Below are 23369 nucleotides of genomic sequence, written 5' to 3'. Positions count from 1 at the left end.
GGGCACACTCCACTTGTCTTAGGACCCCTGCGAGGTTGCGACTGGGTTGCAACAGGCCAAGTCCTGCGCTAGTGCGCGCCCTTACGGCCAGGGGAGGAAAGGTCTAAACTGGACTACATTTCCCGGCGTGCCTCTAGAGCGAGGCTTCCGGCTGTGCAGGAAGGAAGTTGACAAACACGTGAGGACCCCAGTTAGAGGCAGCTGCGCACGGTATTGGAACCTTCGGCAGCCGCGTGGTAATGTTTCTCCAGTATTACCTCAACGAGCAGGGAGAACGGGTCTATACCCTGAAGGTGAGATGAAGAAACAGGTTGTAAAAGAGTATGGCGAGAAATGTAGTTGGGAGGAGCGGTCGAGACAAGCCAGTGAGTTGCCTGGCTGGCCGCGGGGAACTGGAAAGCCGGGAGCCAGGCGTGGTAGAAGCAGGAGTGTATGACTGCTTGATCTGACCGTCGCGTCTCCTGTCTTCCTATTCACCTTTTTGGCGCGGCCCCTTCCCCATACCCCCTCCATCTCCCTTTTGATCCCAGTGATTGGGTTTTCCCACCGCTCCAGTCCTTAGATTATGTTCTCTTTTTCCTTCTCGAGCAGAAACTCGACCCTATGGGACAACAGACCTGCTCGGCCCATCCTGCTCGGTTCTCCCCAGACGACAAATACTCTAGACATCGAATCACCATCAAGAAACGCTTCAAGGTGCTCATGACCCAGCAACCGCGCCCTGTCCTCTGAGGATCTCTTAAAAGTTCGTGTCTCTTCTGCTGCCTGCTAGCCCTCGAGAGACTCTGAAATCAAGCTCTTCAGTCTGTGAGCCTTGGAGCCTTCTTACGGCCCTTGCTGTTTGGAATCCGGTCTCATCATTGCCCTTGATCATGTTTGTGTGAAGATACCATCCCGTTTTAAGGGGAAGAAGTTTGAATTTTCATATTTTGAATCACTGCCAGGTTATTAAAATGATTTGAAAGCGCCCTTATCTTGTATGTTGTGGGAAGAAAGGAGTGGTTTAAAAACAAAAACGAAGGAGATGAGAGGGAAGAGTACCCCAGGGGTAAGAGACCTCTTGGAAGAAAAACTGGTGATTACTGTAGCAGAATAGGGCTGTGAGTCATAGGAGAGTGCTGGGGAAGTGAAAGAGAGGTTGAGAAGGACTCTTCTGCAGCTGTCAGCATTCACTGAAGAATACCCCTCTGGTCACTTAAGTAATTTCTTGCCCCTTGATATGACATTGGACTCAAAATGGAAGAGTTGCTTGAAAAGTAATAGCAGCTGTATTGTAGAGGGGAGGCATTGAACTGAAAGCCAGGAAACCAGGATTCTCTCCTCTTTGTGTAACTTTGAGAAAGTAAACTTGTTTAGTTCCATTTTTTTTAAATCATTTCTAAGTTCTCTTCCAACACCAAAATTAATAGGACTCAGTGGTGGATTTTAATATATCTAATTTTTGTCCACAGTGTGCAACCATTGTAAATGAGAATGCCTTTATTGGGGGAGGGTATAGCTCAAGTGGTAGAGTGCATGCTTAGTATGCATGAGGTCCTGGGTTCAATCCCCAGTACTTCCTGTAAGAATAAATAAATAAGTAAACCTAATTATCTCCCCCCTAACAAAAAAAAGAGAGAGAGAGAGAGAATACCTTTATGCATATTTACTGCCCCTCTGGAAATCTTCCCCAGATTTTAGTCCTCTCTATCAAGGAATTCTCTTACATTCACCTACTTTGTTTTCTCTGGTAGCTACTGCTATGTGGAACTCTACATGGGTCTTAATTTAGAAGATGAGATAGAGATTCAAACAGGGATTTTTGTTGTTTTTCAGGCAGCTCTTAGGAATTTGTTGTTTTTTAGTCCTGGAAGATTTTTTTTTTAAGGACCTGCACTTTTATCATGGGGCAACTTTAAATTTTCAACCCAGTTACTTCAGATTAGAGAGATGTTGAGGCAAAATATTGTATATAGGCATTCAAGAAATGCTAGGTTGCTTCTCCCTCTCCTTATCAAGTAAATCAACTCATTATTTCCCAATCTTCTCATTTGTAGCTTTTGGCATTGAAATTTTTTTGTGTGTATTTTTTTATTGAAGTATAGTCAGTTTACAATGTTTGACATTGATTTTGAACATTCGGTTAGTGCTATTGATTTTAAAATTGCTTTGTGGAGACTATATTCCAATTACAATCTTCTTTTTCTATCACATCAAGGTTCTAGACTCTAGAAGCAGATGTAACAAATCAGCACAAATTTGATTTATCAAGACTGGCTTGGAAAGGGTTAAATATGTTTCACTTAGACTCTGATGTCTGTCCATCTCAGCGGAAAAGTTCAGGATAGCTGTTGACTACTGATAAAAAAAAGAATCTCTATACTTGGGTCATAGTTAATAGAAGACAGATGATTTTCAAATCAATTTCTTAAATTTATGGGAATGGGAAATAAGATACTTATTTCCTGTCAAACAATTTTTTATTTCTTAGCCTATTTGCTTACAGGGTTCTTCACATTGGAGATGAGGGATTTTAAAGAATTGTCCTATCCTATTAGGGGATAATGATTGAAGAAGTGTTATAAATTCTGCAAATGCCTAGAAAAAGGATCTGCTTTGGAAGTTTTTTAAGCACCAAACTCAATAAAGGAATTCTACCATTTTTAAAAAGATGTTGACTGCTATTCTGTCTTTGTTAAGTTTCCCCAACCCCACAAAATGAAAGGATTAGCATTGTTCCATGCTACCTATTGTGTAGACTGAAATGAGAAGACTTAGTTTGGAAATAGCTCTAGAAGACTTTCCTTAAGAGATCTGGGTATTAACATCTTCTGAGATGTGCTCAGAAATGGGGTAAGAGTCTTAAGTATAGTATAAAGTGAATGAAAATACACTGTGGTTTGAAATAAAATTCGACGTTGGAGAAATACAGGATGTCTTTATAAAAGGAAAGTAGGTAAGATTTGAATGGCCTGCCTGAAGAGAAAACTGATCCCTCAGGGAGGTAAATTTCTTGCTTCCTCAAGTAAGAAAGCTGTCAGCCTAAATCAACAGTCACAGCTCTGAGATGTACATTTTAACTAGAAATTTATTTCTCACTTTGTTACCTGGATCTCTTTAACCAGACTTTGGACTTTAAGTGTCATTTGATAAAAGGGAATTTCCTGGTTCAGGTCTTAGAGTTGTGATCTATTGCTAAGGATGATCTTAAGCATTTCCACTTATGCTGAGCAAGGACCAGAGCAAAGCCAGGGCCCAGATTGTTGAATTTAAATGTCTTGATCAAAGCTCTAGGAAATAACTTTTAAGCAAAACACTGATGAGTCAAATTTATTAAACACCTCTATTCATGCATTAAATAAACATGCTAAGAAAAATATTCTGGTGGCAGTAGTAGGGAAAACACTGGGAGTGGAGTCAAGAGAAAGTATTTCAGTATCTTTTCCAGGTCTAAAATTAGGCGGTTTCTTTAATGGAAATTTCAGTCTGATTAAAAAATGAACACAGTATTTTTTTTCCCGGTTTTAAAGTGTACAAAGTGATTCGATAGGTGTGTACATTGTGAAAGCATTTTTTCAAAGGGCAGGAAAAAGAAAAAAAGTTGGCACAAAGTGTGTATAAATTTGAGCATACAATGGTTTAGAATAGGCCACTACTTAAAAACTCCAATGAGGCTCATACCTAGATAAACGGTATTGATTTTTAAAGAAATTATGAATGCTACTTTGAGGGACGCTGTTATTAAAGAGAGATGGCCTTTGAGGTTCTGAGGGCATGAGGCATCGCCTGCTCCCTGAGATACCTCCACTTCCAGAGTGAGTTTGCAACACAGCAGGACAAAGAGGAAAAGGATGTGCTTTCCCAGGTGCACGCAACTCAGGCCCTCACACCCAACTACAGTTCCCGTCGTGCTCCGGGCTTCCCACGTTCGGCCCCGCCCCTCGAGGCAAGTCCAGCTGCAACTAGAGCGAGCGCATGCGCGCAGCCTTCGCCACCGCCTCGCGGGCTGCAGAGACTGGGCGGGGCTTTCGGGCGCTCGCGGGACGGTGCCGCCCTCAGACCGCTCCCCTAAGCTTCTCTTCGGACCGTTAACCTCGAATGAGGAAAGAGCAGGGAGGAAAGGGAGGGGCTGCGGCGGTGCGGGCAGAGCCCGCCGGGCCCGGGGCCGGGGGCGGCGAGGTCACGTAACTGTCGCTCTAGCGTCTGGCCGGGGAGGGGGCGCCCTCCCCGGCAGCAGCCCGAGCTCTCCTGCGCGCGTCGCGGCTCGGAAACAGTTACCCGCTGGTAAACAACAGCTGCGCGCGCATCCGCATCAGCTGGCGCCGGCATCCCGCACCTGCGACCGCCTCCTACCCTCATCCTCGCCGCTCCCTCCTGCTCAGCCGGAGCCAGCCTGCGAGGCCGGCTCCTCTTCTCTTAGGACCTGAAGGAAGAGCAGCGAGGCGCTGACCTTGCGCCCGGGCCCTGGTAGGGGAGAAAGCTTCTCCGGCAAAGGGGTGGCCCGTCCTGTCAAACGCAGAAGAAACCCGGCGAGCCGACCGGGGACTTGATGGACTAGAAGCGACCTGCCACGACCCAGAACTGCAGTCCGAGGAGTCTCATCCGCTAGCCGCCTCCTCCCAGATCCCAGGGACCCTTCTGCCAGAAGAGCAGGCGGACCACCCCCGCAGACCTCTCGGAGGCAGGAATCCGCTCTGCCCCTGCAGCCTCCTCTGCTCACCCTTCTCTCATTCTCCTCCACCCGTAGTGTGCGATATTTTCCCCGTTATGCGTGCGCACCTCTCCCTCCAAACCCCAGTGGATTATCGGCCTCAGAAACATCGGGTGGCTCTACACACACCTCCTCCCAGCCAGACCTGTGGGGTATTCACCTGATACACAACAGGTGGCTGGGTGTACACCGTTTCGCAATCAAATCTATGCTGTTTTCGCTTGCTAAGTGTGGGCCTGTGCGCACTTTGCTCAACTAGCTGTGGGACATTGACGGATAAAGACTAACTACCTTGACCGAAACCTCAGGGTCGAGGGCAGCAAGGCTTCGTCACCTGCTTCTCTGAGACCATGACACAGAGCCCGCAGCCCTGGACCAGGGCAGATGACTAGATATCTCTTAATTCTGAAGGAACAAAGTTACACGAGATTGGCATCCTTTTGACTTTTTTTTTTCCTTAAATATTTTTCAGCTACTGGTAGCACACTTTCTAGGACAGCCCCCTTAAATTCTGAGTAGAAGGATTCTGATTTGGGGCTTTTTTGGGTGGTGTAAATCAAGGTAATTGACGTTTTTTTTTTTAAGTTATCTCTTCTGTTTTTGCAGTCATAAGTAGCCAGCATAGGAGGAAGGGTTTTGCGGAGGGGGGGGCTTTTTTTTTTTTTGCCCTTATAAAGGAAAAATGCATCCTCCAGAAACCACCACCAAGATGGCTTCAGTTCGGTTCATGGTGACACCAACGAAGATCGATGACATTCCAGGCTTGTCAGACACCAGCCCGGACCTCAGCTCTCGATCCAGTTCCCGAGTAAGATTTAGCTCCCGGGAAAGTGTGCCTGAAACAAGTCGTAGTGAGCCTATGAGTGAGATGTCTGGAGCCACCACTTCACTGGCAACGGTTGCAGTGGATCCAGCCAGTGACCGGACTTCTAACCCCCAGGATGTTACTGAGGGTAAGTAGAAATGTAGATAACAGAATATTGCCATTACTGGCTTATTTATCCAGGATGACTTTACACTGTGAGATCATTTTTCCATTACAGAATAATCATCAGGAACCAAGGTACTTCTTTTTCAGAGACTTAGGAACATTTTGGAATAATGGTTAGCTCAGTGGCTCTCTGTGCAATAGTAATTTGACGTGTGGGAAGGTATATGGCAAGAAGGCAAGTAGATGTGCATTTGGCGTCCTCATTTTGGCCTCCTTAGAATTCCAATGGGTATTTTGTTTACGGATGAGTATCAAAGGATTTAATAATTCTTCAGCACAGGGAATCCTAAATTGTAAAATTTAGTGGAGCACTGGCTTTGGTGCTGTAACTATTACAGTTTGCTTTTTAAGGCCAATTATGAGTAGTTATTGATCATATCTTAGTTACTGGCTTTTTTGTAAAGACTTAAGATACTGTATCACAAAATTCTTTTTTTAAATGTATATTTTACAGAGACACTGGTTCAAGTAGCTAAACTTACTCAGGGGGAGGCTGGGTGGATCTGAGTGGGCTATCCTGTGGAATGGAGAATTCTAAAGAGGCTTTTAGGGCCTGGTTCCCACATAATTTTTTCACTTTGAACTTTAGATGGAATGTACTGAGTACTGAGTCTTTGTTGTCAGGAAATAGCACGCAATCCACTTCTGACTTATACTGACCACTGCAGACCTTTAGCTTCCTGAACCAATCTGTGTCAGCTGGCTTGAAGGTTCTCATTGGATTTAGTAATAAAGAGGTGATGGAAGAGAGAGGTGAGATAAAACCAAGAGGTCATGACATTTCTCGGACTCTGAAGTAGAAAAGCTTGAGAAATGCCGTACTGCTTTATATATTTAGTTTTATGCTGTGTTCTAACTAATGTAGATCTGTTTGGCAGTGAAAACTTGAGAATCTTAAAGGCTCTTAAAGTGATATTCTGCCCAAATTTGAAAACCCTAGCTTCAACCACTGACTTGCCCTTTTCCGGTGTCGTAAAATATTGTTCCTTCTAACCTAAAGGGTGCAGGAAACCAGAATGATTTTGGTTCCTTATTTCTGTTGTGTTTTTCAATGTCTGAAGACAAGGTAGATTTGGTCAAGTTTCTGGTCCTAGAATTCACTTATCCTTGACTAATCTACTTAACTATTTTCAACTTCTTAACAGACTTTGCACTATGTACCATGGTGTTAAAGTTAAATTGTGGAATAAAAAATAATTTATCATTTCCTCTTTCTCCAAATTAATTATAAATTGTAGTTTTAGTTCTTATCCATCATAATGTATTTAGGTTGTAAAAATACCAGGTAAAGACTATAACAGGGTTAATTTTCTTAATGTTGTAATTGTGTCCTTAGGTAATTTATAGTTCAGTGTTGTTAGGTTTGTGACTTACATATTAAGGAATTGTATTTGTATTCTGTCTTTAAAAGTGGATTTATTTCAGTCCTGGGTTAGCCTTGCAGAACTGGAGCCTTGACCAGGCTGCTGTTCTTATCTATAAGCATTCTTTGCAGTCTAGAGTGGTATCGTTTTACACCATAGGGGTAAAACTGGGGACATGTCTAGGTGAAACCTATCTTGTTTAGGTGGGCACAGAAGTCAAAGCTTGGCTCTCTAACACATTCCTTAATATTTAAATACTCTCTGGTTCTAGGTGAAAGGGAAATTAATAGTCCAGCCATTAGATCGCACTTCTCCCTAGAGTATTCTTGGGTAACGAGTTTTCTACTTTCCCAATGACCTACTTTTTCTCTTCCTATCTTTTAAAAAAATTCTTAGGATGACAATCATCCCATGATACATTTTCTCCACCATCAGAAGGAACTGATTAGAAATATAATTATTTCACCTGTGGCCTTGTAATATGCACATGCCCTTATTAGACTTAGATGTAGATCTTCAAAGGATGCTGTTGTCAAGAAAATCAAGGACATATGTTAATCTACATTTGTCTCTGGGCTGGATTTAGTGTAGGAAAACAACTGCTTCCTTTTCTACAGTTGACTGTCTCCTTAAGCTCATAGTGTATTTCAGAATTGTGTTTGCTATTTTACCGTTCAGAATTCTGTTGACTTTTTTTTTGGCCCTTTCCACATTCCTTCAGTGCTTGCAACATTGGTATGATTCTCCTTTCCCCACAATTCCCATACCTCCACATTTCTTCCCACCTTAAGTTTCTTATCTTGTCATGTACCTTTTACTTACCTTGCATTGCACAACCGAGGGAGGTGACACATCAAGTTTTAAATACGTATTTCTAACTGTGTTTTAATTTTTTTCTTCTGTTGGCCTTTTGAGTAGTAATTATCTTTCTGCTATCAAAGTATTTATAGTTCTCTTTCATTTTGTCAAGGTTCCATTAGAATTTATGGGACTATCCAGTTGGTAAATAAGATCAACAATCTCAGCACTGTACTTGCTTATGCATGAAGAATGCCTCAAAGATACAGAAGGAGCTGTTAAGAGTGGATACCTCTGGACAGTTATGAAAATGGAGTGAGAGTGGGAATTTTCCTTTGTCTAAACAATTCAGAAGGGCATGTACAATTTTTTGTATTGAGAGTGTATCACTTTTATAATTAAACAGATTTTTAAGAGGCATAGCATTTTAGTTAGGGAACCTCAGATGATCAGGAATCAAATTTTGGTCAACCTCCATTTTAATAAAGGAGGAAACTAAGTCCTACAGAGATGGTTATTTGTGAACTATGAATGGCAGAGCCAGGACTGAAGTGCAGGCCTCCTGACTTCTGTCCAGGGCTCTCCATTATGTCATTTTGCCTCTGCCGTGATGAACATGTTTTACATTTGCCTTATAACCATTTGGTTAACTTCAATGATTGTTTAAATAATAATACCAAAAGAGAGCAGAGAGCATATTTTTATATATCTTATACAGGCTATAATACATTTCAGCCTTGTGCAATTCAACAAGTGCTCCCTGAAGCTCTAATAAATGTGAGGCACTTTAGTAGGAATTGCGGGAAATACTCAGGTAAAATACAGGTTCTGCCTTTGGAGAGCTCGTGGAAATAGTGGTGAAAATGGCAAGAACACTTTCACCACTTACTGAGCACCTGTTATGGGTCAGGCTCCATCCTGGGTGTTAAGGATGCAGGACTGAAAAAAAAGAATCCAGTAACTGTTCTAAGGAAAGATATGATCTAATAGAGAAAGCAAACACATTTTCATATAAATTATAATGCTGTATGATAAATGCAGCAATAGAAGTATACAGAAAAATACAAAAAAAAAAGTACAGCAAATTTTGGAATAATACAGTAAAAAGACACAGCAAAGGAAACTGATGAACTGAGGTAAGATGGAGGCACCAAGAGACTGGAGGAGTTGAGGTGAAGTGGTGGTGAAACATGTAGAAGGGAAGACTGTGATCAGACAGTCGAATGGATTCAGAGGTGGGGCAGTTCCCGTGTTAACATGATCTAGTGTGTAAGTCTTGGGAGTAGGTTTCTGAAGTGGAGTAAAAATAAAAGCCAGTTGAGTCAAGGAGCTCTAAGTGTACCAACCTTGAGGCTGGCAGTGACCAAGTTTTTATTGAGGGGTGTTAGCTGGTAGACATGCAAAAATAATGTAGATCAGCCCCTCTTTCAAGGAGTCATCTTCTCTCTGAAACCTTTTCTCATGCAACCTCATACTCAGATAGACTAGATCAGTTCTTTATGTGCCTGTGTCTCTTATACAGACTATTACTATAGTGCCTATTTCACTGAATTTTCGGGTTTTTTTGTTTGTTGCTTACATATTATCTTTCTCAATTAGTCTGTAAGGTTCTTGAGGACAGGGACACAAAGTTGTCTTTGTATCTTTAGCACATAGTATTGTCAGCTGAAAAAAAATGCAGTCTACTAGTTGAGAATTATGTTTTATTCTGCACACTTACTGAGGACTTACGTCCAGGAGACAGCCTCTCAGATAGCTCTGAGGGACTGTTCTAAAGAGGTAAGGGAGGAGCCAGAATATATAAAAGTTTTTGCAAAAAAACCCAGGTAGTCGGAACATCAAACGATTACTGCTAATTAAAGTAAACCAGACATCTCAAGTTAATGAATTTAGGGCTTTTCTATGTGTGGGCAAGAGTCTGGGCTTATTGAAATGATTCCTTTGATATGCACCTTAGCTGTCTGGGGCCAGTACCATGTTTTTGTCCATCCTGAATCCCCTCAGGGTGCACCCTCAGGTAGAGGGTGGCTATAGTGGCTGATGGCTTGATAGCCTTGGCATCCTTTGTTTACTGATATGACAGGCGATATTCTTTGTCCACAGTATTTAAAAGCTCTCCAGCTGATTCTAATATAAAGCCAGAGTTGGGGACCATCACTCAAAAGTGATTAATACTATATGTGTGGGAAGAGTTTTCCCACATGAGCTGGGCTTTGAGAGTGAGCAGACGTTCACCAAGTGGATAAGGCACAGCAGGCTTTTCCTTAAAGGCCAGCAGGTCTTACACAGTATTTATCTACACTTGGAGCCATCACATTGCACGCGGACGTTTAGCCCACTCAGCTGATCTCCCCATTCTGTGTGTTATCAGTACGTCACATCAGCCTCCCATTCTAGGGTTAAATAGAGTAATATTTAACTAAGAATCAGAATAATGTTGGAAAGCTGTCTTTTTTATATATATGTAAGAATATGTTTCAAAGTACCAAGCACTTTTTTTATACTTTTGAAAAAAAATTCTAGTTTTTTTGCCTGAAACAAAAATCAGTGAATTACATTGTATTGCCAGTTGCAGGTGACTATTACCCTTCTTTTAAATATACCTTTCATATTATATGGTTATTGAGTATTATCCATTTGTGAAATAAAATTCATGTTTTATGGCAAGACAAGAAAAATTTAAACATAAAAAATTCTCTGCCCTTTGGCCTCCTCTCTCTCCATTGTGCATTGTGTATCTGCCTTATGCATTGACCAAACCTCCCCCATCAGGATGAACACCTGCTCAACCATAAAGAGCAGCTTCCTCCTAGCATCAACTCCCTAAAAGATAACTTTCCTTCTTGATCTTGTAAGGGGTCACATGACCCACCAGGATGATGCTTAGATCTCAATTATGTAAACTGTCAATAATATGTCATTTGATGTACAGCCCTCTGTCTCAAAAAACTTATAAAACTGTGCCTTGATTTCTAACCGGCGGAACAGTTCTCGGAGCTTCCTGAGATGCTCTTCCCGGGTTATAATCCTCATATTTGGCTCAAACAAAATTTTCCATTTCTTTCTTAGATCACATGATTAACTTTTCATCGCCACATTTCACTTTGGCACACTAATAGGGAGCTAAAAGATTGTCAAAGGAAGTAAGATGGATAGCTGTATAAAAGCACATGGATTTGGTATCTTCTTAGTTTGTGTGGTAGCATCCTCTGGTAGATTTTTTTTTTTAAGACAGATATCACTTGTGTGAAACATTTTGGTTACAGACCAAGTGTTTTTCTCCTCTTCTCTCTAGTCCATAGCCAATGATTAAACTTCATAATTTATTACTTTACATCACAAGTAGCATTCAACCAAATCCAGAATGTGGGAAGTTTTATTGAATAACTAGAATCTTCAACAAATAAATGGCATTGGGTGGAGAAGGAGTGATGGAAAGGGAGGGAAAGCTGTTACAGATAAAAAGCACATCAGCCAAATGAAATGCGTGGACTTCGGATCCTGATGTGAACAAAACAACTGTAAAAGGACACTTCTGGGAAAATCAAGAAATGTGGCCATGTACTTGCTATTAAATGATATTAAGGAATTATTGTGAATTTTCTTAGGTATATTTATGACATTGTGGTAATGTAAAGGCCTTATCTATAGAGATACATACTGACGTATTTACAGGTGAAATGAAATGTACTTCACCTTCCCCTCTCCAAAAAAAAAAAGTTGAAGAGAGATAGACAAGATTGGCAAACATTTATAAATTGTTGAATTGGAGTAAAAGGTAGTGAGGATTCATTTTAGTGTTTTCTCTGATTTTGTGTGTATTTGAAAATATCTGTAATACAAACTTTTAGAAGGTTGGACTGCAGTTAAGAAACCTGCTTTAATAGAAAGTACTTTCTTTTATAGTCTATCCTAGAATACTCTAGATATTTGATTGAATAACAGTGATTGGTAAGGTGATTGCTTCAACTTCTGGTCTTGTATCTTCAGTGGTCCCTTCTGTGTCCTCACTAATTCTTTCCATCAGGGATCTCATTTGTTTCCTGTCAGCGACACGTTTCTTGATTCCAGAGTCTCATAAACTTACTTTGATATTACCTGTGCTGAAATGGGAAAGAAGGAAAAGGACACTCCTGGGGACCTAAGAATCTTATAAATAAATCACGCTTTTTCATGTTAAGGCTGTTAGAATAAGGGAGTCACGTCTAATACTGATCTGTAAGGACAACATTTTGCTGTAAACTTTTGGATCGTGGCTGCTCTTTTTGCCTCCTCTGCCTAATAAGCACTTCTGTACTAGCTAGACCTTTGTGCAGATTCTAAAATGGCACCCCTTCCAAGCTTCAGTGGAAAAGAGCAGACTGGATCTCAGTCCCCCACCTCCTCGTCCTTTTGGCCTGACAGTCTGCACAGCTGCACCTGTCAGGCTTGTTGACTCAGTGATGCAAATTATATGTGTTTAAATTCCTGGTGATATGTTTCTTACCAGTAGGTATGAAAATTTGGAGAACTGTAGTACAAAACTATGAAAGTATTTTATTTTGTGAATGTATGAAACAATGTATTATTTTAATGACATTCTATAAGTAAATGGAAAACCAAGAGGATGTTCTCCATTAAAATGCTATTATATTAGTGTTTTGGTGTACTTTGTAGGATCCCTGCCATTATGTGTAAAGATATGAGCACAAAACTGCAGAACATACAACACACACTCACACACAGCACCTTGCTTTCACTGCAGAAGTTCAATAGTCGATTAATAGGAAATATTATTACCACGTTTGCTCAGTTGTAAGGTGTACATTTGTCACATTTAAAAAAATTGAAGTCTAGTTGATTTACAATATTGTTAGTTTCAGGTGTACATTTGTCATATTTTTAACATTTCTGAAATGGAGGTACATTTTACTTTTGAAGAATTTTGGGAACTTATAGTTAGCAAGATTTCAGAATCAAGTCAGTGTCACAAATAAGTCAATCTGATTTCAATGCAAAACTTGAAATTTTGAAGTTACCTCTGGATCTTTAAATGAAAACATGTATGGGTTAAAGTCTTTTTTTTTTTCTTTTGAAAAGTGAAGCTTTTGAAAAAAGAGTGAAGTTTTTGTACTTGGAAAGTACAGAAATAGAGAACAAAAGCTGTGCTATCAGGAAATGGCAGGTGTACTTAGGTCTTAATCCTAACTTTAGTTTTTGTTGTTTGGTTTTTAAATTTCCTGTTATCTTTGCTGAGAGCTGGGTTTCAGTCTCCAGTTTCCTTGCTAAATTAATCAGCGGCAGCTTCTGCTTTGCATTTTTATTACCCCATTGCTAAGCCTTACTATGTTACTTACGATCTTGAGAAATCCAGGCAAGATATTCAATTGATAGTGTTCATCTGTTTACAGTTGGAACCATTTGGTAGATAGCCTTAATTCTTGACAAACTGGCACCTGAATTTCCTTCATTTTATCAGACAAGTCTGCTTTTACTTTTGGGGTAAGGGTATTCATTTTTCATATTGCTAATTTTAAAAAAGAAAACTCTAATAATAAAGTTAACTCTTGTATATACATGTACATTTTCACTTTGAGGAGCTATAGAAATTGAATCCAACTGAAATTTATCTTCATTTTGACAGCTTTTGCTTTTAACATTTAAGGGATTTTGTTTTAATTGAAGTATAGTTGATTTACGATGTTATGTTAGTTTCTGGTGTATAGCAAAGTGATTCAGTATATATATATATTCTTTTATATATATATTCTTTTTCAGATGATTTTCCATTATAGACTATTACAGGATATTGAATATAGTTCTCTGTGCTGTATAGTAAGACATTGTTATTTACCTTTTATATATCTAGTAGTGTGTATCTGTTTTTCCCACGCATCTAATTTATCCCTCCCCCACCCTTTCCCCTTTGATAACTATAAATTTGTTTTCTGTGTCTGTGCAATCTTTCTGTTTTGTAAATTAGTTCATTTGTATCATTTTTTTAAGATTCCACATATAAGTGATGTCATACGATATTTATCTTTCTTCATCTGACTTACTTCACTTAATATGATAATCTCTAGGTTCATGCATGTTGCTACAAATGGCATTGTTTCATCCTTTTTTGTGGCTGAGTAATATTCTGTCACATATATACGTTTGTATGTATACTACATGTTTTTTACCCATTCGTCTGTCAGTGAACACTTTGGTTGCTTCCATTGTCTTGGCTGTTGTAAATAGTGCTGCTGTGAACATGGGGGTGCATGTATCTTTTCGAATTATATTTTTCTCCAGACATATGCTCAGGAGTGGGATTGCTGGATCATATGGTAAGTCTGTTTTTAGTTTAAGGAACCTCAATACTGTTCTCCACAGTGACTGCACCAAACTACATTCCCACCAACAGTGTAAGAGGGTTCCCTTTTCTCCACACCCTCTCTAGCATGTATTATTTATAGACTTTTAGATGATGGCCCTTTTGACCAGTGTGAGGTGATAATTCATTGTAGTTTTGATTTGCATTTCTCTAATAATGAACAATGTTGAGTATCTCTTCGTGTGCCTGTTGACCATCTGTATGTCTACGTTAGAGAAATGTTTATTTAGGTGTTCTGCCCATTTTTTGATTGGATTGTTGTTTTTGTATTGAGCTGTATGACTTGTTTGTATATTTTGGAAATTAAGCCCTTGTCAGTTGCATCATCTGCAAATAGTTTCTCCCATTTCGTAGGTTGTCTTTTCATTTTGTTTTTGGTTTCCTTTGCTGTGCAGAAGCTTATAAGTTTGATTAGACCCCATTTGTTTATTTTTGCTTTTATTTCTTTTGCCTTGGGAGACTGATCTAAGAAAACATTGCTACGATTTATGTCAGAGAATGTTTTGCTTTTGTTCTCCTCTAGGAGGTTTATGGTGTCATATCTTATATTAAGTTTTTTTAAGCCATTTTGAGTTTATTTTTGTGTATGGTGTGAAGGGAGTGTACTAACTTCATTGTTTTACATTAAGCTTTTTTTTATATCCAGAAATAATACTTATTTTCACAATGGCTAATTTATATCTTAATATACATGTAAATAATTATGTGGTTGATTTATTTTTTTCTAGTTTAGCAGTGTGCTAATTTACAAATAAAATTTTAAGAATTAATAAGAAATAGAAAACATTCTTCCCTATTAGATGAGGTTAATTCTCTTCCCTTTGCTAAAAAATCATCAGTTTTGATATTTTTTTCATTTTTTAAAAAGTCATTTTCAGGGGGAGGGTATATAGCTCAGTGGTAGAGTGCATGCCCAGCATGCACAAGGTCCTGGGTTCAATCCCTAGTATCTCCATTAAACAAACAAACAAACAAACCTAATTACCCACCATCCCCACCCACCAAAAAAAAGTCATTTTCTCCTGAGCTAAGATGGGATTTCTTCTTCAGGAGAAAGCTGAAGCTAATAAGGTTAAGTAACCTGCCTAAGGTCATACAAGTGATGAAGAATAATTATATGAACTCTACGTGTATGATTCTTATATGAATATTCTCATCAGTACACTTGCTCTACTAACAGTGCTTGGCTCCATTGAACCATTTATTAAGCTGCAAATCTGTGATACAGTAGACGAAGCATAAGGAAATGCAATTTTTATGTTCTGTGTATATTTTTGCAATTACTTTGCCTGGCATTGGGGGCATGAAAGGAAATAGTTTTGTGGGTTTTTTTTTAAAGGTAGTAAAATGACATGTTCCCTGAATAACTTAAGGTTCCATGTTCCTAAAAAGAAATCTGACCTAAAAATGTGCATTTCACTTCTTTTACACAAATGATGTGCGAATGCCTACGGCAGTGCGATAGTGCTGAATTACACAGTTACTGATTTAGTTACATTAGTTCATCTGCCATAAAGTTAATGAATATTCATATTTTGACTCAAGTCTCAGTAGATCTGTTTTTAAAATGGAATTTTGTTGCAGGGGAGGAAGGAAGCAATAACATAAAAGCACTTGTTTTCTGAGGTGAAAATTAACAAAGAAATTTTGTTTTGAATTATGTTTTCATTTTCCTTTTTTTTACATTTTTAGAAATATATCCTAAGTTTTAACAGTATGTTGCTCAACATCAGTTTTGTTTTCCACACACTATTGGTAGTATTGACTAGAAGCCCATCTACTGTCTTTCATAATAAAAGAATGAAATGTCATACATCAGAAATGACATTCTGAGTTACCAAGTAGTCCATGCTCATAGCTGCCAGGGCCTCCTCTTTGGTTGGCGATTCTTGGGTCCTAACATACCTGGGCGATAATGACATTGAGATAGGCAGTCTTATATAGGGAGTTACAGTGTTGTGAAGATAACAGTGGAGCCTGAGGGCTCTAAGTACCAAGAAGCTTTTGATAATGCCATTCTTTAGTATTTGGATCAGTAGCCAAAATGGATGGCACAGCTGTCAAATTAGGTAGCTATCAACCATCTTACTACCTTATTTCCTCTAGTGAAGACTCACAACTTTAGGCCCCTGCAGAAGTAACTGGGCAAGGTAGCAGCGTGTTGTGCTCTTAAGATTGTTCCTATGGTCATACTGTATCATACTTACAGTCCTGGTTTTATGTTGCCTTTTATTATATAGTTAATTGGATAACAAGACTACAGGCTCCTGGAGGGCAGGAACAGTGTCTTGTTCCCCATTGCATTCCTGTTTCCTGCCACATAGTGAACACTCAGATATATAATGAATAAAGGCACGATTCCTTCAACCTCGGTAAAGCATAAGCTTTTTCTGATGCTTTGATTTGGGGAACTCTTTTGTCATCCTTACTCTATAATACTACAAATCCATCAGAAAATAATGTCCTTTATGTATTTGTTATCTTTCAGTTATTAGTCTTAAAATGTATTATGTATTCATTACTGATGCCATTATATAAAACTCCATTTTCATAGACAGTATTATGTAATTTGGGGATTTAGAAGTTTTAAGCCTATCTATGATAGTTGGTCCTCATCAAAGTGATTGATTAATTCATTTGATTCTTCTACATAATAAGGCAAAATTAGAATTTATCATTTTTATATTTTAAATTAATATTTACTGTCCCAGTATCTGAGGGAGAATAAGATTTTGAGTATGGTAGATAGGAAAATGTATATACATAATGAGAATCTGTATACTTTTTAGGCACCAGTTATAGCTCTAAATTAAGTAGTGAGCTGCTCATTCTCCTTTAGTAAGATGTTTAGAACATTCTCTAACAGCCATTCAGAGTGTTGTATGCAGATGGTGCTGGACCATGAGTTGTTCATTACCTGTGAGGAGATAAGTTCAGAAATTTGAGAGTTTTTAGAACCTTGCATAGCAGTTTGTTAGAGAAGTTTATGTCTGTTGAATCTAATAATAAAATTGGAATTTATGTTTTGTGTATTTCATTTTCTAGTAATTTTTTTTGCGAAATTTTTAGCCCACAATGAATTGGAAATTTAAAGAAAAATAGTTCTTTACCAGAGATAATTTGCAAAGCACTGTAATAAAGCAATAGTTCACAGCCTTTCAAATGTTTGCCTAGCCTGTAAATGTTGATACCACCCTCAAGGAGGTGGGAGGCAGCATTTCCCTACCCACTACCTTAGCCCCTTGGCTGGGTGAATGTTTGAATGGAGGGTGGGAGCAGGGAGTGGTTTAGCCCTTCATGCAACTCGTATTTTTCTTAAGAATTGCTGCTCTAACACATACGACGTCTTTCATCTCTCCATATTTCGAGATAAGAAATTTAAAAATTTTTGGAAGTTCTATACTTTTTTAGAAGTTCTGTAATTCACATATTGTAAATAATTCTATAATTCAAATCTTTTTCCTTTCAAACATCTCTCGTAATAGGATGAATTATTACAGATTTATTATTATAAGATTTATATAATAAGGAGTATCAAAGGTTTGCATCTGAGGATAAAACGTAGTTAACCTTGGTAGCTTGAAGTTCTTCAAAAATTTATATTGATCGAGAAAGTTAAAGCAGAATGTAGTTAGTTTTCTACTTGTATTTATATTTTCTTCTGGGAGGTTTATTGTATCTTGTCTTATGTTTAAGTCTTTGATCCATTTTGAGTTTATTTTTGTGAATGGTGTAAGGGAGTGTTCTAGTTTCATTGATTTACATGCTGCTGTCCAGTTTTCCCAACACCATTTGCTGAAGAGACTGTCTTTATTCCATTGTATATTCTTGCCTCCTTTGTCGAAGATGAGTTGACCAAAAGTTTGTGGGTTCATTTCTGGACTCTCTATTTTGTTCCATTGGTCCATATGTCTGTTTTGGTACCAGTACCATGCTGTCTAGATTACTGTAGCTCTATAGTATTGTCTGAAGTCTGGGAGAGTTATTCCTCCAGCCTCTTTCTTTTTCTTCAGTAATGCTTTGGCAATTCTAGGTCTTTTGTGGTTCCATATAAATTTTATTATGATTTGTTCTAGTTCTGTGAAATATATCCTGGGTAATTTGAAAAGAATTGCATTAAATCTGTAGATTGCCTTGGGCAGTTTGACCATTTTAACAATATTGATTCTTCCAATCCAGGAGCATGGGATATCTTTCCATTTTTTCAAGTGTTCTTTAATTTCCTTCATCAATGGTTTATAGTTTTCCATGTGTAAGTCTTTCACCTCCTTGGTTATTAGGTTTATTCCTAGATATTTTATTACTTTGGGTGCTTTTGTTTCTTTACTTTCTTTTTCTGCTGATTCATTGTTAGTGTTAAGAAATGCAACTGATTTGTGAACATTAATCTTGTAACCTGCTACCTTGCATAATTCTTCAATTAGTTCCAGTAGTTTTTGTATGGACCTTTTAGGGTTTCCTATATATAGTATCATGTCATCTGCATATAGTAATACTTCTACGTCTTCTTTTCAATTTGGATCCCTTTTATTTCTCTCTCTTGCCTGATTGCTGTGGCTAGGACTTCCAAGACTATGTTGAATAGGAGTGGTGTTAGTGGGCAGCCTTGTCTCGTCCCAGATTTTAGTGGGAAGCTTTTGAGTTTTTCACTGTTGAGTACTATGCTGGCTGTAGGTTTGTCATATATAGCTTTTATTATGTTGAGATATATCCCCTCTGTACCCACTTTGGTGAGAGTTTTTATCATAAATGGGTGTTGAATTTTATCAAACGCTTTTTCTGCATCTGTGGAGATGATCATGTCGTTTTTGTCCTTTCTCTTGTTCATGTGATGTAGTACATTGATTGATTTGCGTATGTTGAATCATCCTTGTGTCCCTGAGATGAACCCCATTTGATCATGATGTATAATCTTTTTTATGTGACCATGATGTATAATCTTTTTTATGTGCTGTTGGATTCTATTTGCTAATATTTTGATAAGAATTTTTGCATCTATGTTCTTCAGTGATATTGGCCTGCAATTCTCTTTTTTGGTGGTGTCTTTGCCTGGTTTTGGTGTCAGGGTGATGGTGGCTTCATAGAATGAGTTTGGGAGTATTCTCTCCTTTTCAGTCTTCTAGAAGAGTTTGAGAAGGACTGGTATGAGTGGTTACAGGGACTTGATAAGAATTTCACTGTAAATATTTTGAAATTTTTGCATTAGAAGCAACTGCTTGGAAGTAGATTTCACTTTCTTTACTATTACTTGTAAAAATATCATTTATAGTCAACCAGATACGGTAAGCACAAAACTATTACTTGGTTACAGTTCTAGAGGTTCTTTCAAGTGTGGCTAGATCCTTCTAGTGGATAAGGCCATCTGAGTCGTATCTTCAAACTGCAGGAGTTTAGGAGAGGTTCATAAGATTTGAATCTGTTTCCAAATCAGAATCTATTTTTTTCTCAGCATTTCCACACTTGTGTGTGTGTGAGAGAGATTTAGAGAGATTTTTGTGAAAAGGTATAGACAGATAAAATGAATTGTCTATATTGTGTGTGCTCATGGAATCTAGTCTATTTTATTTTATATTTTTCCAGCTTTTTAATAGCATGCTGGTACCTTTGATCAAGCTTTAATTGCATTTTTAATTAAAACAATGCTATTATATAGCATGTATCTATAAGATCTTTCAGAGATGGACAGAATGACATTTAGTAAAACTCATGTGGTATTCAAAAAGTATGTGGACTTTTAATTCCAGGAATTTGCTTACTGCTCAATTGTAAATTTTCTTGCATTATGGATCCATTTTTTAAAGCATGAAATACTAGGGTCGTTTTAAGAATCATTTCAGCAATGAGATTATGTCATTCTAGATTATTTGCTTAGCTTTGTACAGTACAGTTCTCAGTTTCTTCAGACTAAGAAGAAATACTTATATGATTTGCTCTAAAAGTGAGTGTTTTTTTTGGCTTGTTTTTCTTTCTTTCTTTCTTTCTTTCTTTCTTTCTTTCTTTCTTTCTTTCTTTCTTTCTTTTTTTTACTTTTGCAAAGGAAGTATTTTATTTTTATAGAATGCTTATGGGGGCAGAGCTAAATGAAGTGTTATTTGGATCCATTACTTTTTTTTTGTATACATTTTTATTGAAATATGGTCAGTTTACAATGTGTCAATTTCTGGTGTACAGCACAATGCTTCAGTCATACATGAATATACATATATTCGTTTTCATTTTCTTTTCACCATAAGTTACTACAAGATATTGAATATAGTTCCCTGTGCTATGCAGTATAAACTTACTGTTTATCTATATTATATATAGTAGTTAGCGAATTGCTAACTCCCAGTTTATCCCTTCCCACCCCCTTCCCCAACCCACCCCATAACCATAAGTTTGTTTTCTATGTCTGTGAATCTATTTCTGTTTTGTAAATAAGTTTGTTTCTCTATTTTTAGATTCCACATATAAGTGATATCATATGGTATTTTTCTTTCTCTTTCTGGCTTACTTCACTTGGAATGATATTCTCCAGGTCTGTCTATGTTGCTGCAAATGGCAATATTTTATTCTTTTTTATGGCTGAGTAATATTCCATTATAGAAATATGCCACAGCTTCTTTATCCAGTCATCTGTTGATGGACATTTGAGTTGTTTCCATGTGTTGACTATGTTAATAGTGCTGCTGTGAACATTGGGGTGTATGTATCTTTTTGAATTAAGGTTCACTCTGGATAGATGCCCAGGAGTGGGATTGCTGGATCATATGGTAAGTCTATTTTTAGTCTTTTAAGGAATCTCCATACTGTTTCCCATAACAGCTGCACCAAACTCCATTCCCACCTATAGTGTAGGAGGGTTCCCTTTTCTACACAGCCTCTCCAGCATTTATCATTTGTGGACTTTTGAATGATGGCCATTCTGACTGGTGTGAAGTGATACCTCATTGTCATTTTAATTTGCATTTCTCTGATAATTAGCAATATTGAGCGTTATTTTTACATGCCTATTGGCCATTTGCATGTCTTCATTGGAGAATTGCTGGTTTAGGTCTTATGCCCATTTTTGGATTGGGTCGTTTGTTTTTTTCTTATTAAGTTGTATAAGCTGTTTAAATATTCTGGAAATTAAGTCCTTGTCAGTCTTATCTTTTGCAATAAAATTGAGTGTTCTTTTAAATGATAGCGTGTAAGAAAATATTACAAAGTAATAGAGAATCCATATGTTGAAATTAATTTTCCATTGACTTTCCGTTGTTTCAGTCTTTTCACTAAATCTTGTCTTTGTTTTTTAAATAAGTAGGTTGAGTAAAATAAAATGCTAGTTATCATGAGTTGTTAGCTGTGATTAAAAATAATAGAATAGTATAGTGTGATAAATTGTACTGTGAAAATACTACCCAAAGTAGACACATTCTTCTAAAGAATAGGCATGCTTTAAAAAAAGCCCCCAGAAAACAGGCATAATATAATCACAAGTAAAGTGTTTTACTAAAACTAACTAGTAAAATAAATATAATACATATAATATTTATCCCAATGTATAAAGCACTGTCAAAGTCATCTCATTATAAATGCTCTTTTTACCCTAGCCTGGCCTTATATCTTAGTACTTCAAAATACTATGTTTTTTTAATGTGAAAATGAAAATATTTCAAACCTGTATGATGACTGTTGTTCAAACATTACTCAACACTCTAGAATCAAATAGGAAAGGCATTTACGCAGGTGCCTAAATTTTATGTGTGAGGTGAATGTGATAACCACTATACCACGGAAACTAAATTTTATGTGAAACGGAATTTGACCCATAGGTGGTTTGTTTTATACTCAGATCCAAAGGTCTTTAGATTTCAGTGAACTTCTTTCAGTTCACTGTATTTTTTCCAACATTTTATTACAAAAACTTTCAAACATACACAAAAGTTGAAAGAATTGGATGATGAACACCCATATCCTTATCCTCCAGACGCTATAATTAACATTTTGCTCTATTTGTTTTATCACATATTCATCCCTTCCGTTGACCCATCTGTTTTTGAAGCATTTGAAAGTCAGTTGCACATGTCAGTGTGCTTCACCCCTGAACACTTCAGTGTGCATATAATTAATGTGATGTATAATTTATATTATTTTTGAGATTATTAAATTTTAAGTGAATTTTAAGTGAAGGCTTACTGAGTTTTGACAAATGCATATACCTCTGGAACGCTAAACTCTAGTATTACCATCACTCTAGGAAGTGTACCTCATCCTAGTCTTCACTTCTGTTGCCCGAGAGGCAATCATTGTCCTGTCTTCTTGCACCATAGATTACTTTTGCCTGTTCTAAAACCTCCTGTCAGTGGCTTCATATATTATGTACTCTTTCATTTAAGGCTTTTTTTCGCTTAGTATAATGTTTTAGAGATTCATCCACATTGTTGCAGGAATCACTAGTTCATTCCTTTTTATAGCTGAATAGTAATCCTTTGTATGAATACATCAGCATTTATCCATTCTCCTGTTGATGTACACCTGAGTTTCCAGTTTTTGGCTATTGTTAACCAGCTATGAACATTCTTATCAAGTCCTTCTGCGGGAATACATTTTCATTTGGGGGGTTAATACCTAGGAGTGTAATTGTTGGAGTATAGGGGAAATTCCCAGACTCTTTTCTAAAGTTGGTGAACCAGTTTACACTCCAGTAACAATGTACGAAAGTTCCTTTTATTCCACATTCCCACCAAATTTGGTGTTGTCAGTCTTACCAATTTTAGTCATCACGGTGGATGTGTAATTGTACCTCATTGTGGTGGTTTATTGTATTTTAAATAGCTATTTCTTACATCCCACCTCCTCTTTCTAACCTCTGTTTGTATACAGCACTCACACATCTCTTCTTTACCACTTTTCCCCAAACTTTTTCTGTACTCTTTAACTTTGCCTTCAATTGTTTATGCCCTTGCACTTTTATCTACAGTCCACTCTGAGAGGGAACTATTTTTAAGTTGCTGACTATAGCGGTATCAAAGCATCAAGTTGGTAAATAAATTACTCCTATCTTAGATTAACAGGAATTTGTTAGCTTTCTGCTTGTTTAGTTTGGGGATTTTTTTAGAGGGGAGAGGTGACAGTATAACATTTATACATAGGCTTATGTGTACAAGCTGCACAGAGACTTAGAAACAGAAGTGACTGTTTCCA

The 23369-nt window shown here is 37.8% G+C and overlaps 2 protein-coding genes across 4 annotated transcripts in view; both read left to right on the top strand.

Moving 5' to 3' along the window:
* The first annotated feature begins 159 nt into the window (after positions 1-159).
* NOP10 (NOP10 ribonucleoprotein) lies at positions 160-969 on the top strand. The gene is made up of 2 exons (XM_006201604.4): positions 160-293; positions 592-969. The coding sequence occupies exons 1-2, from the start codon at positions 240-242 to the stop codon at positions 730-732; spliced, it is 195 nt and encodes a 64-aa protein (XP_006201666.1). The 5' UTR covers positions 160-239; the 3' UTR covers positions 733-969.
* Positions 970-5161: 4192 nt separating this feature from the next.
* The window catches only part of SLC12A6 (solute carrier family 12 member 6), a 79279-nt gene continuing 61071 nt past the window's right edge, over positions 5162-23369 (top strand). For 2 of the 3 annotated variants that reach the window (XM_072962740.1, XM_072962742.1), the window contains exon 1: positions 5203-5643. In XM_072962740.1, the coding sequence (XP_072818841.1) occupies positions 5373-5643 (271 nt within the window). In that variant the 5' untranslated portion in view covers positions 5203-5372. Of the gene's footprint in view, positions 5644-23369 lie in introns of all 3 variants that reach the window. The other variant, XM_072962741.1, reaches the window with a different exon arrangement.

Source organism: Vicugna pacos, chromosome 6 (genome assembly GCF_048564905.1).
Source record: "Vicugna pacos chromosome 6, VicPac4, whole genome shotgun sequence".
NCBI classification, from domain to species: Eukaryota; Metazoa; Chordata; class Mammalia; order Artiodactyla; family Camelidae; genus Vicugna; species Vicugna pacos.
This window is presented reverse-complemented; position numbering and strand designations above follow the sequence as displayed.

What these genes read in the sequence shown, in the direction of transcription:
- NOP10 (XM_006201604.4), top strand. Translation starts at nt 240, where the DNA reads ATGTTTCTCCAGTATTACCTCAACGAGCAGGGAGAACGGGTCTATACC. An exon ending in AACGGGTCTATACCCTGAAG is followed by an intron (nt 294 to 591) that starts GTGAGATGAAGA and finishes CTTCTCGAGCAG; the next exon opens with AAACTCGACCCTATGGGACA.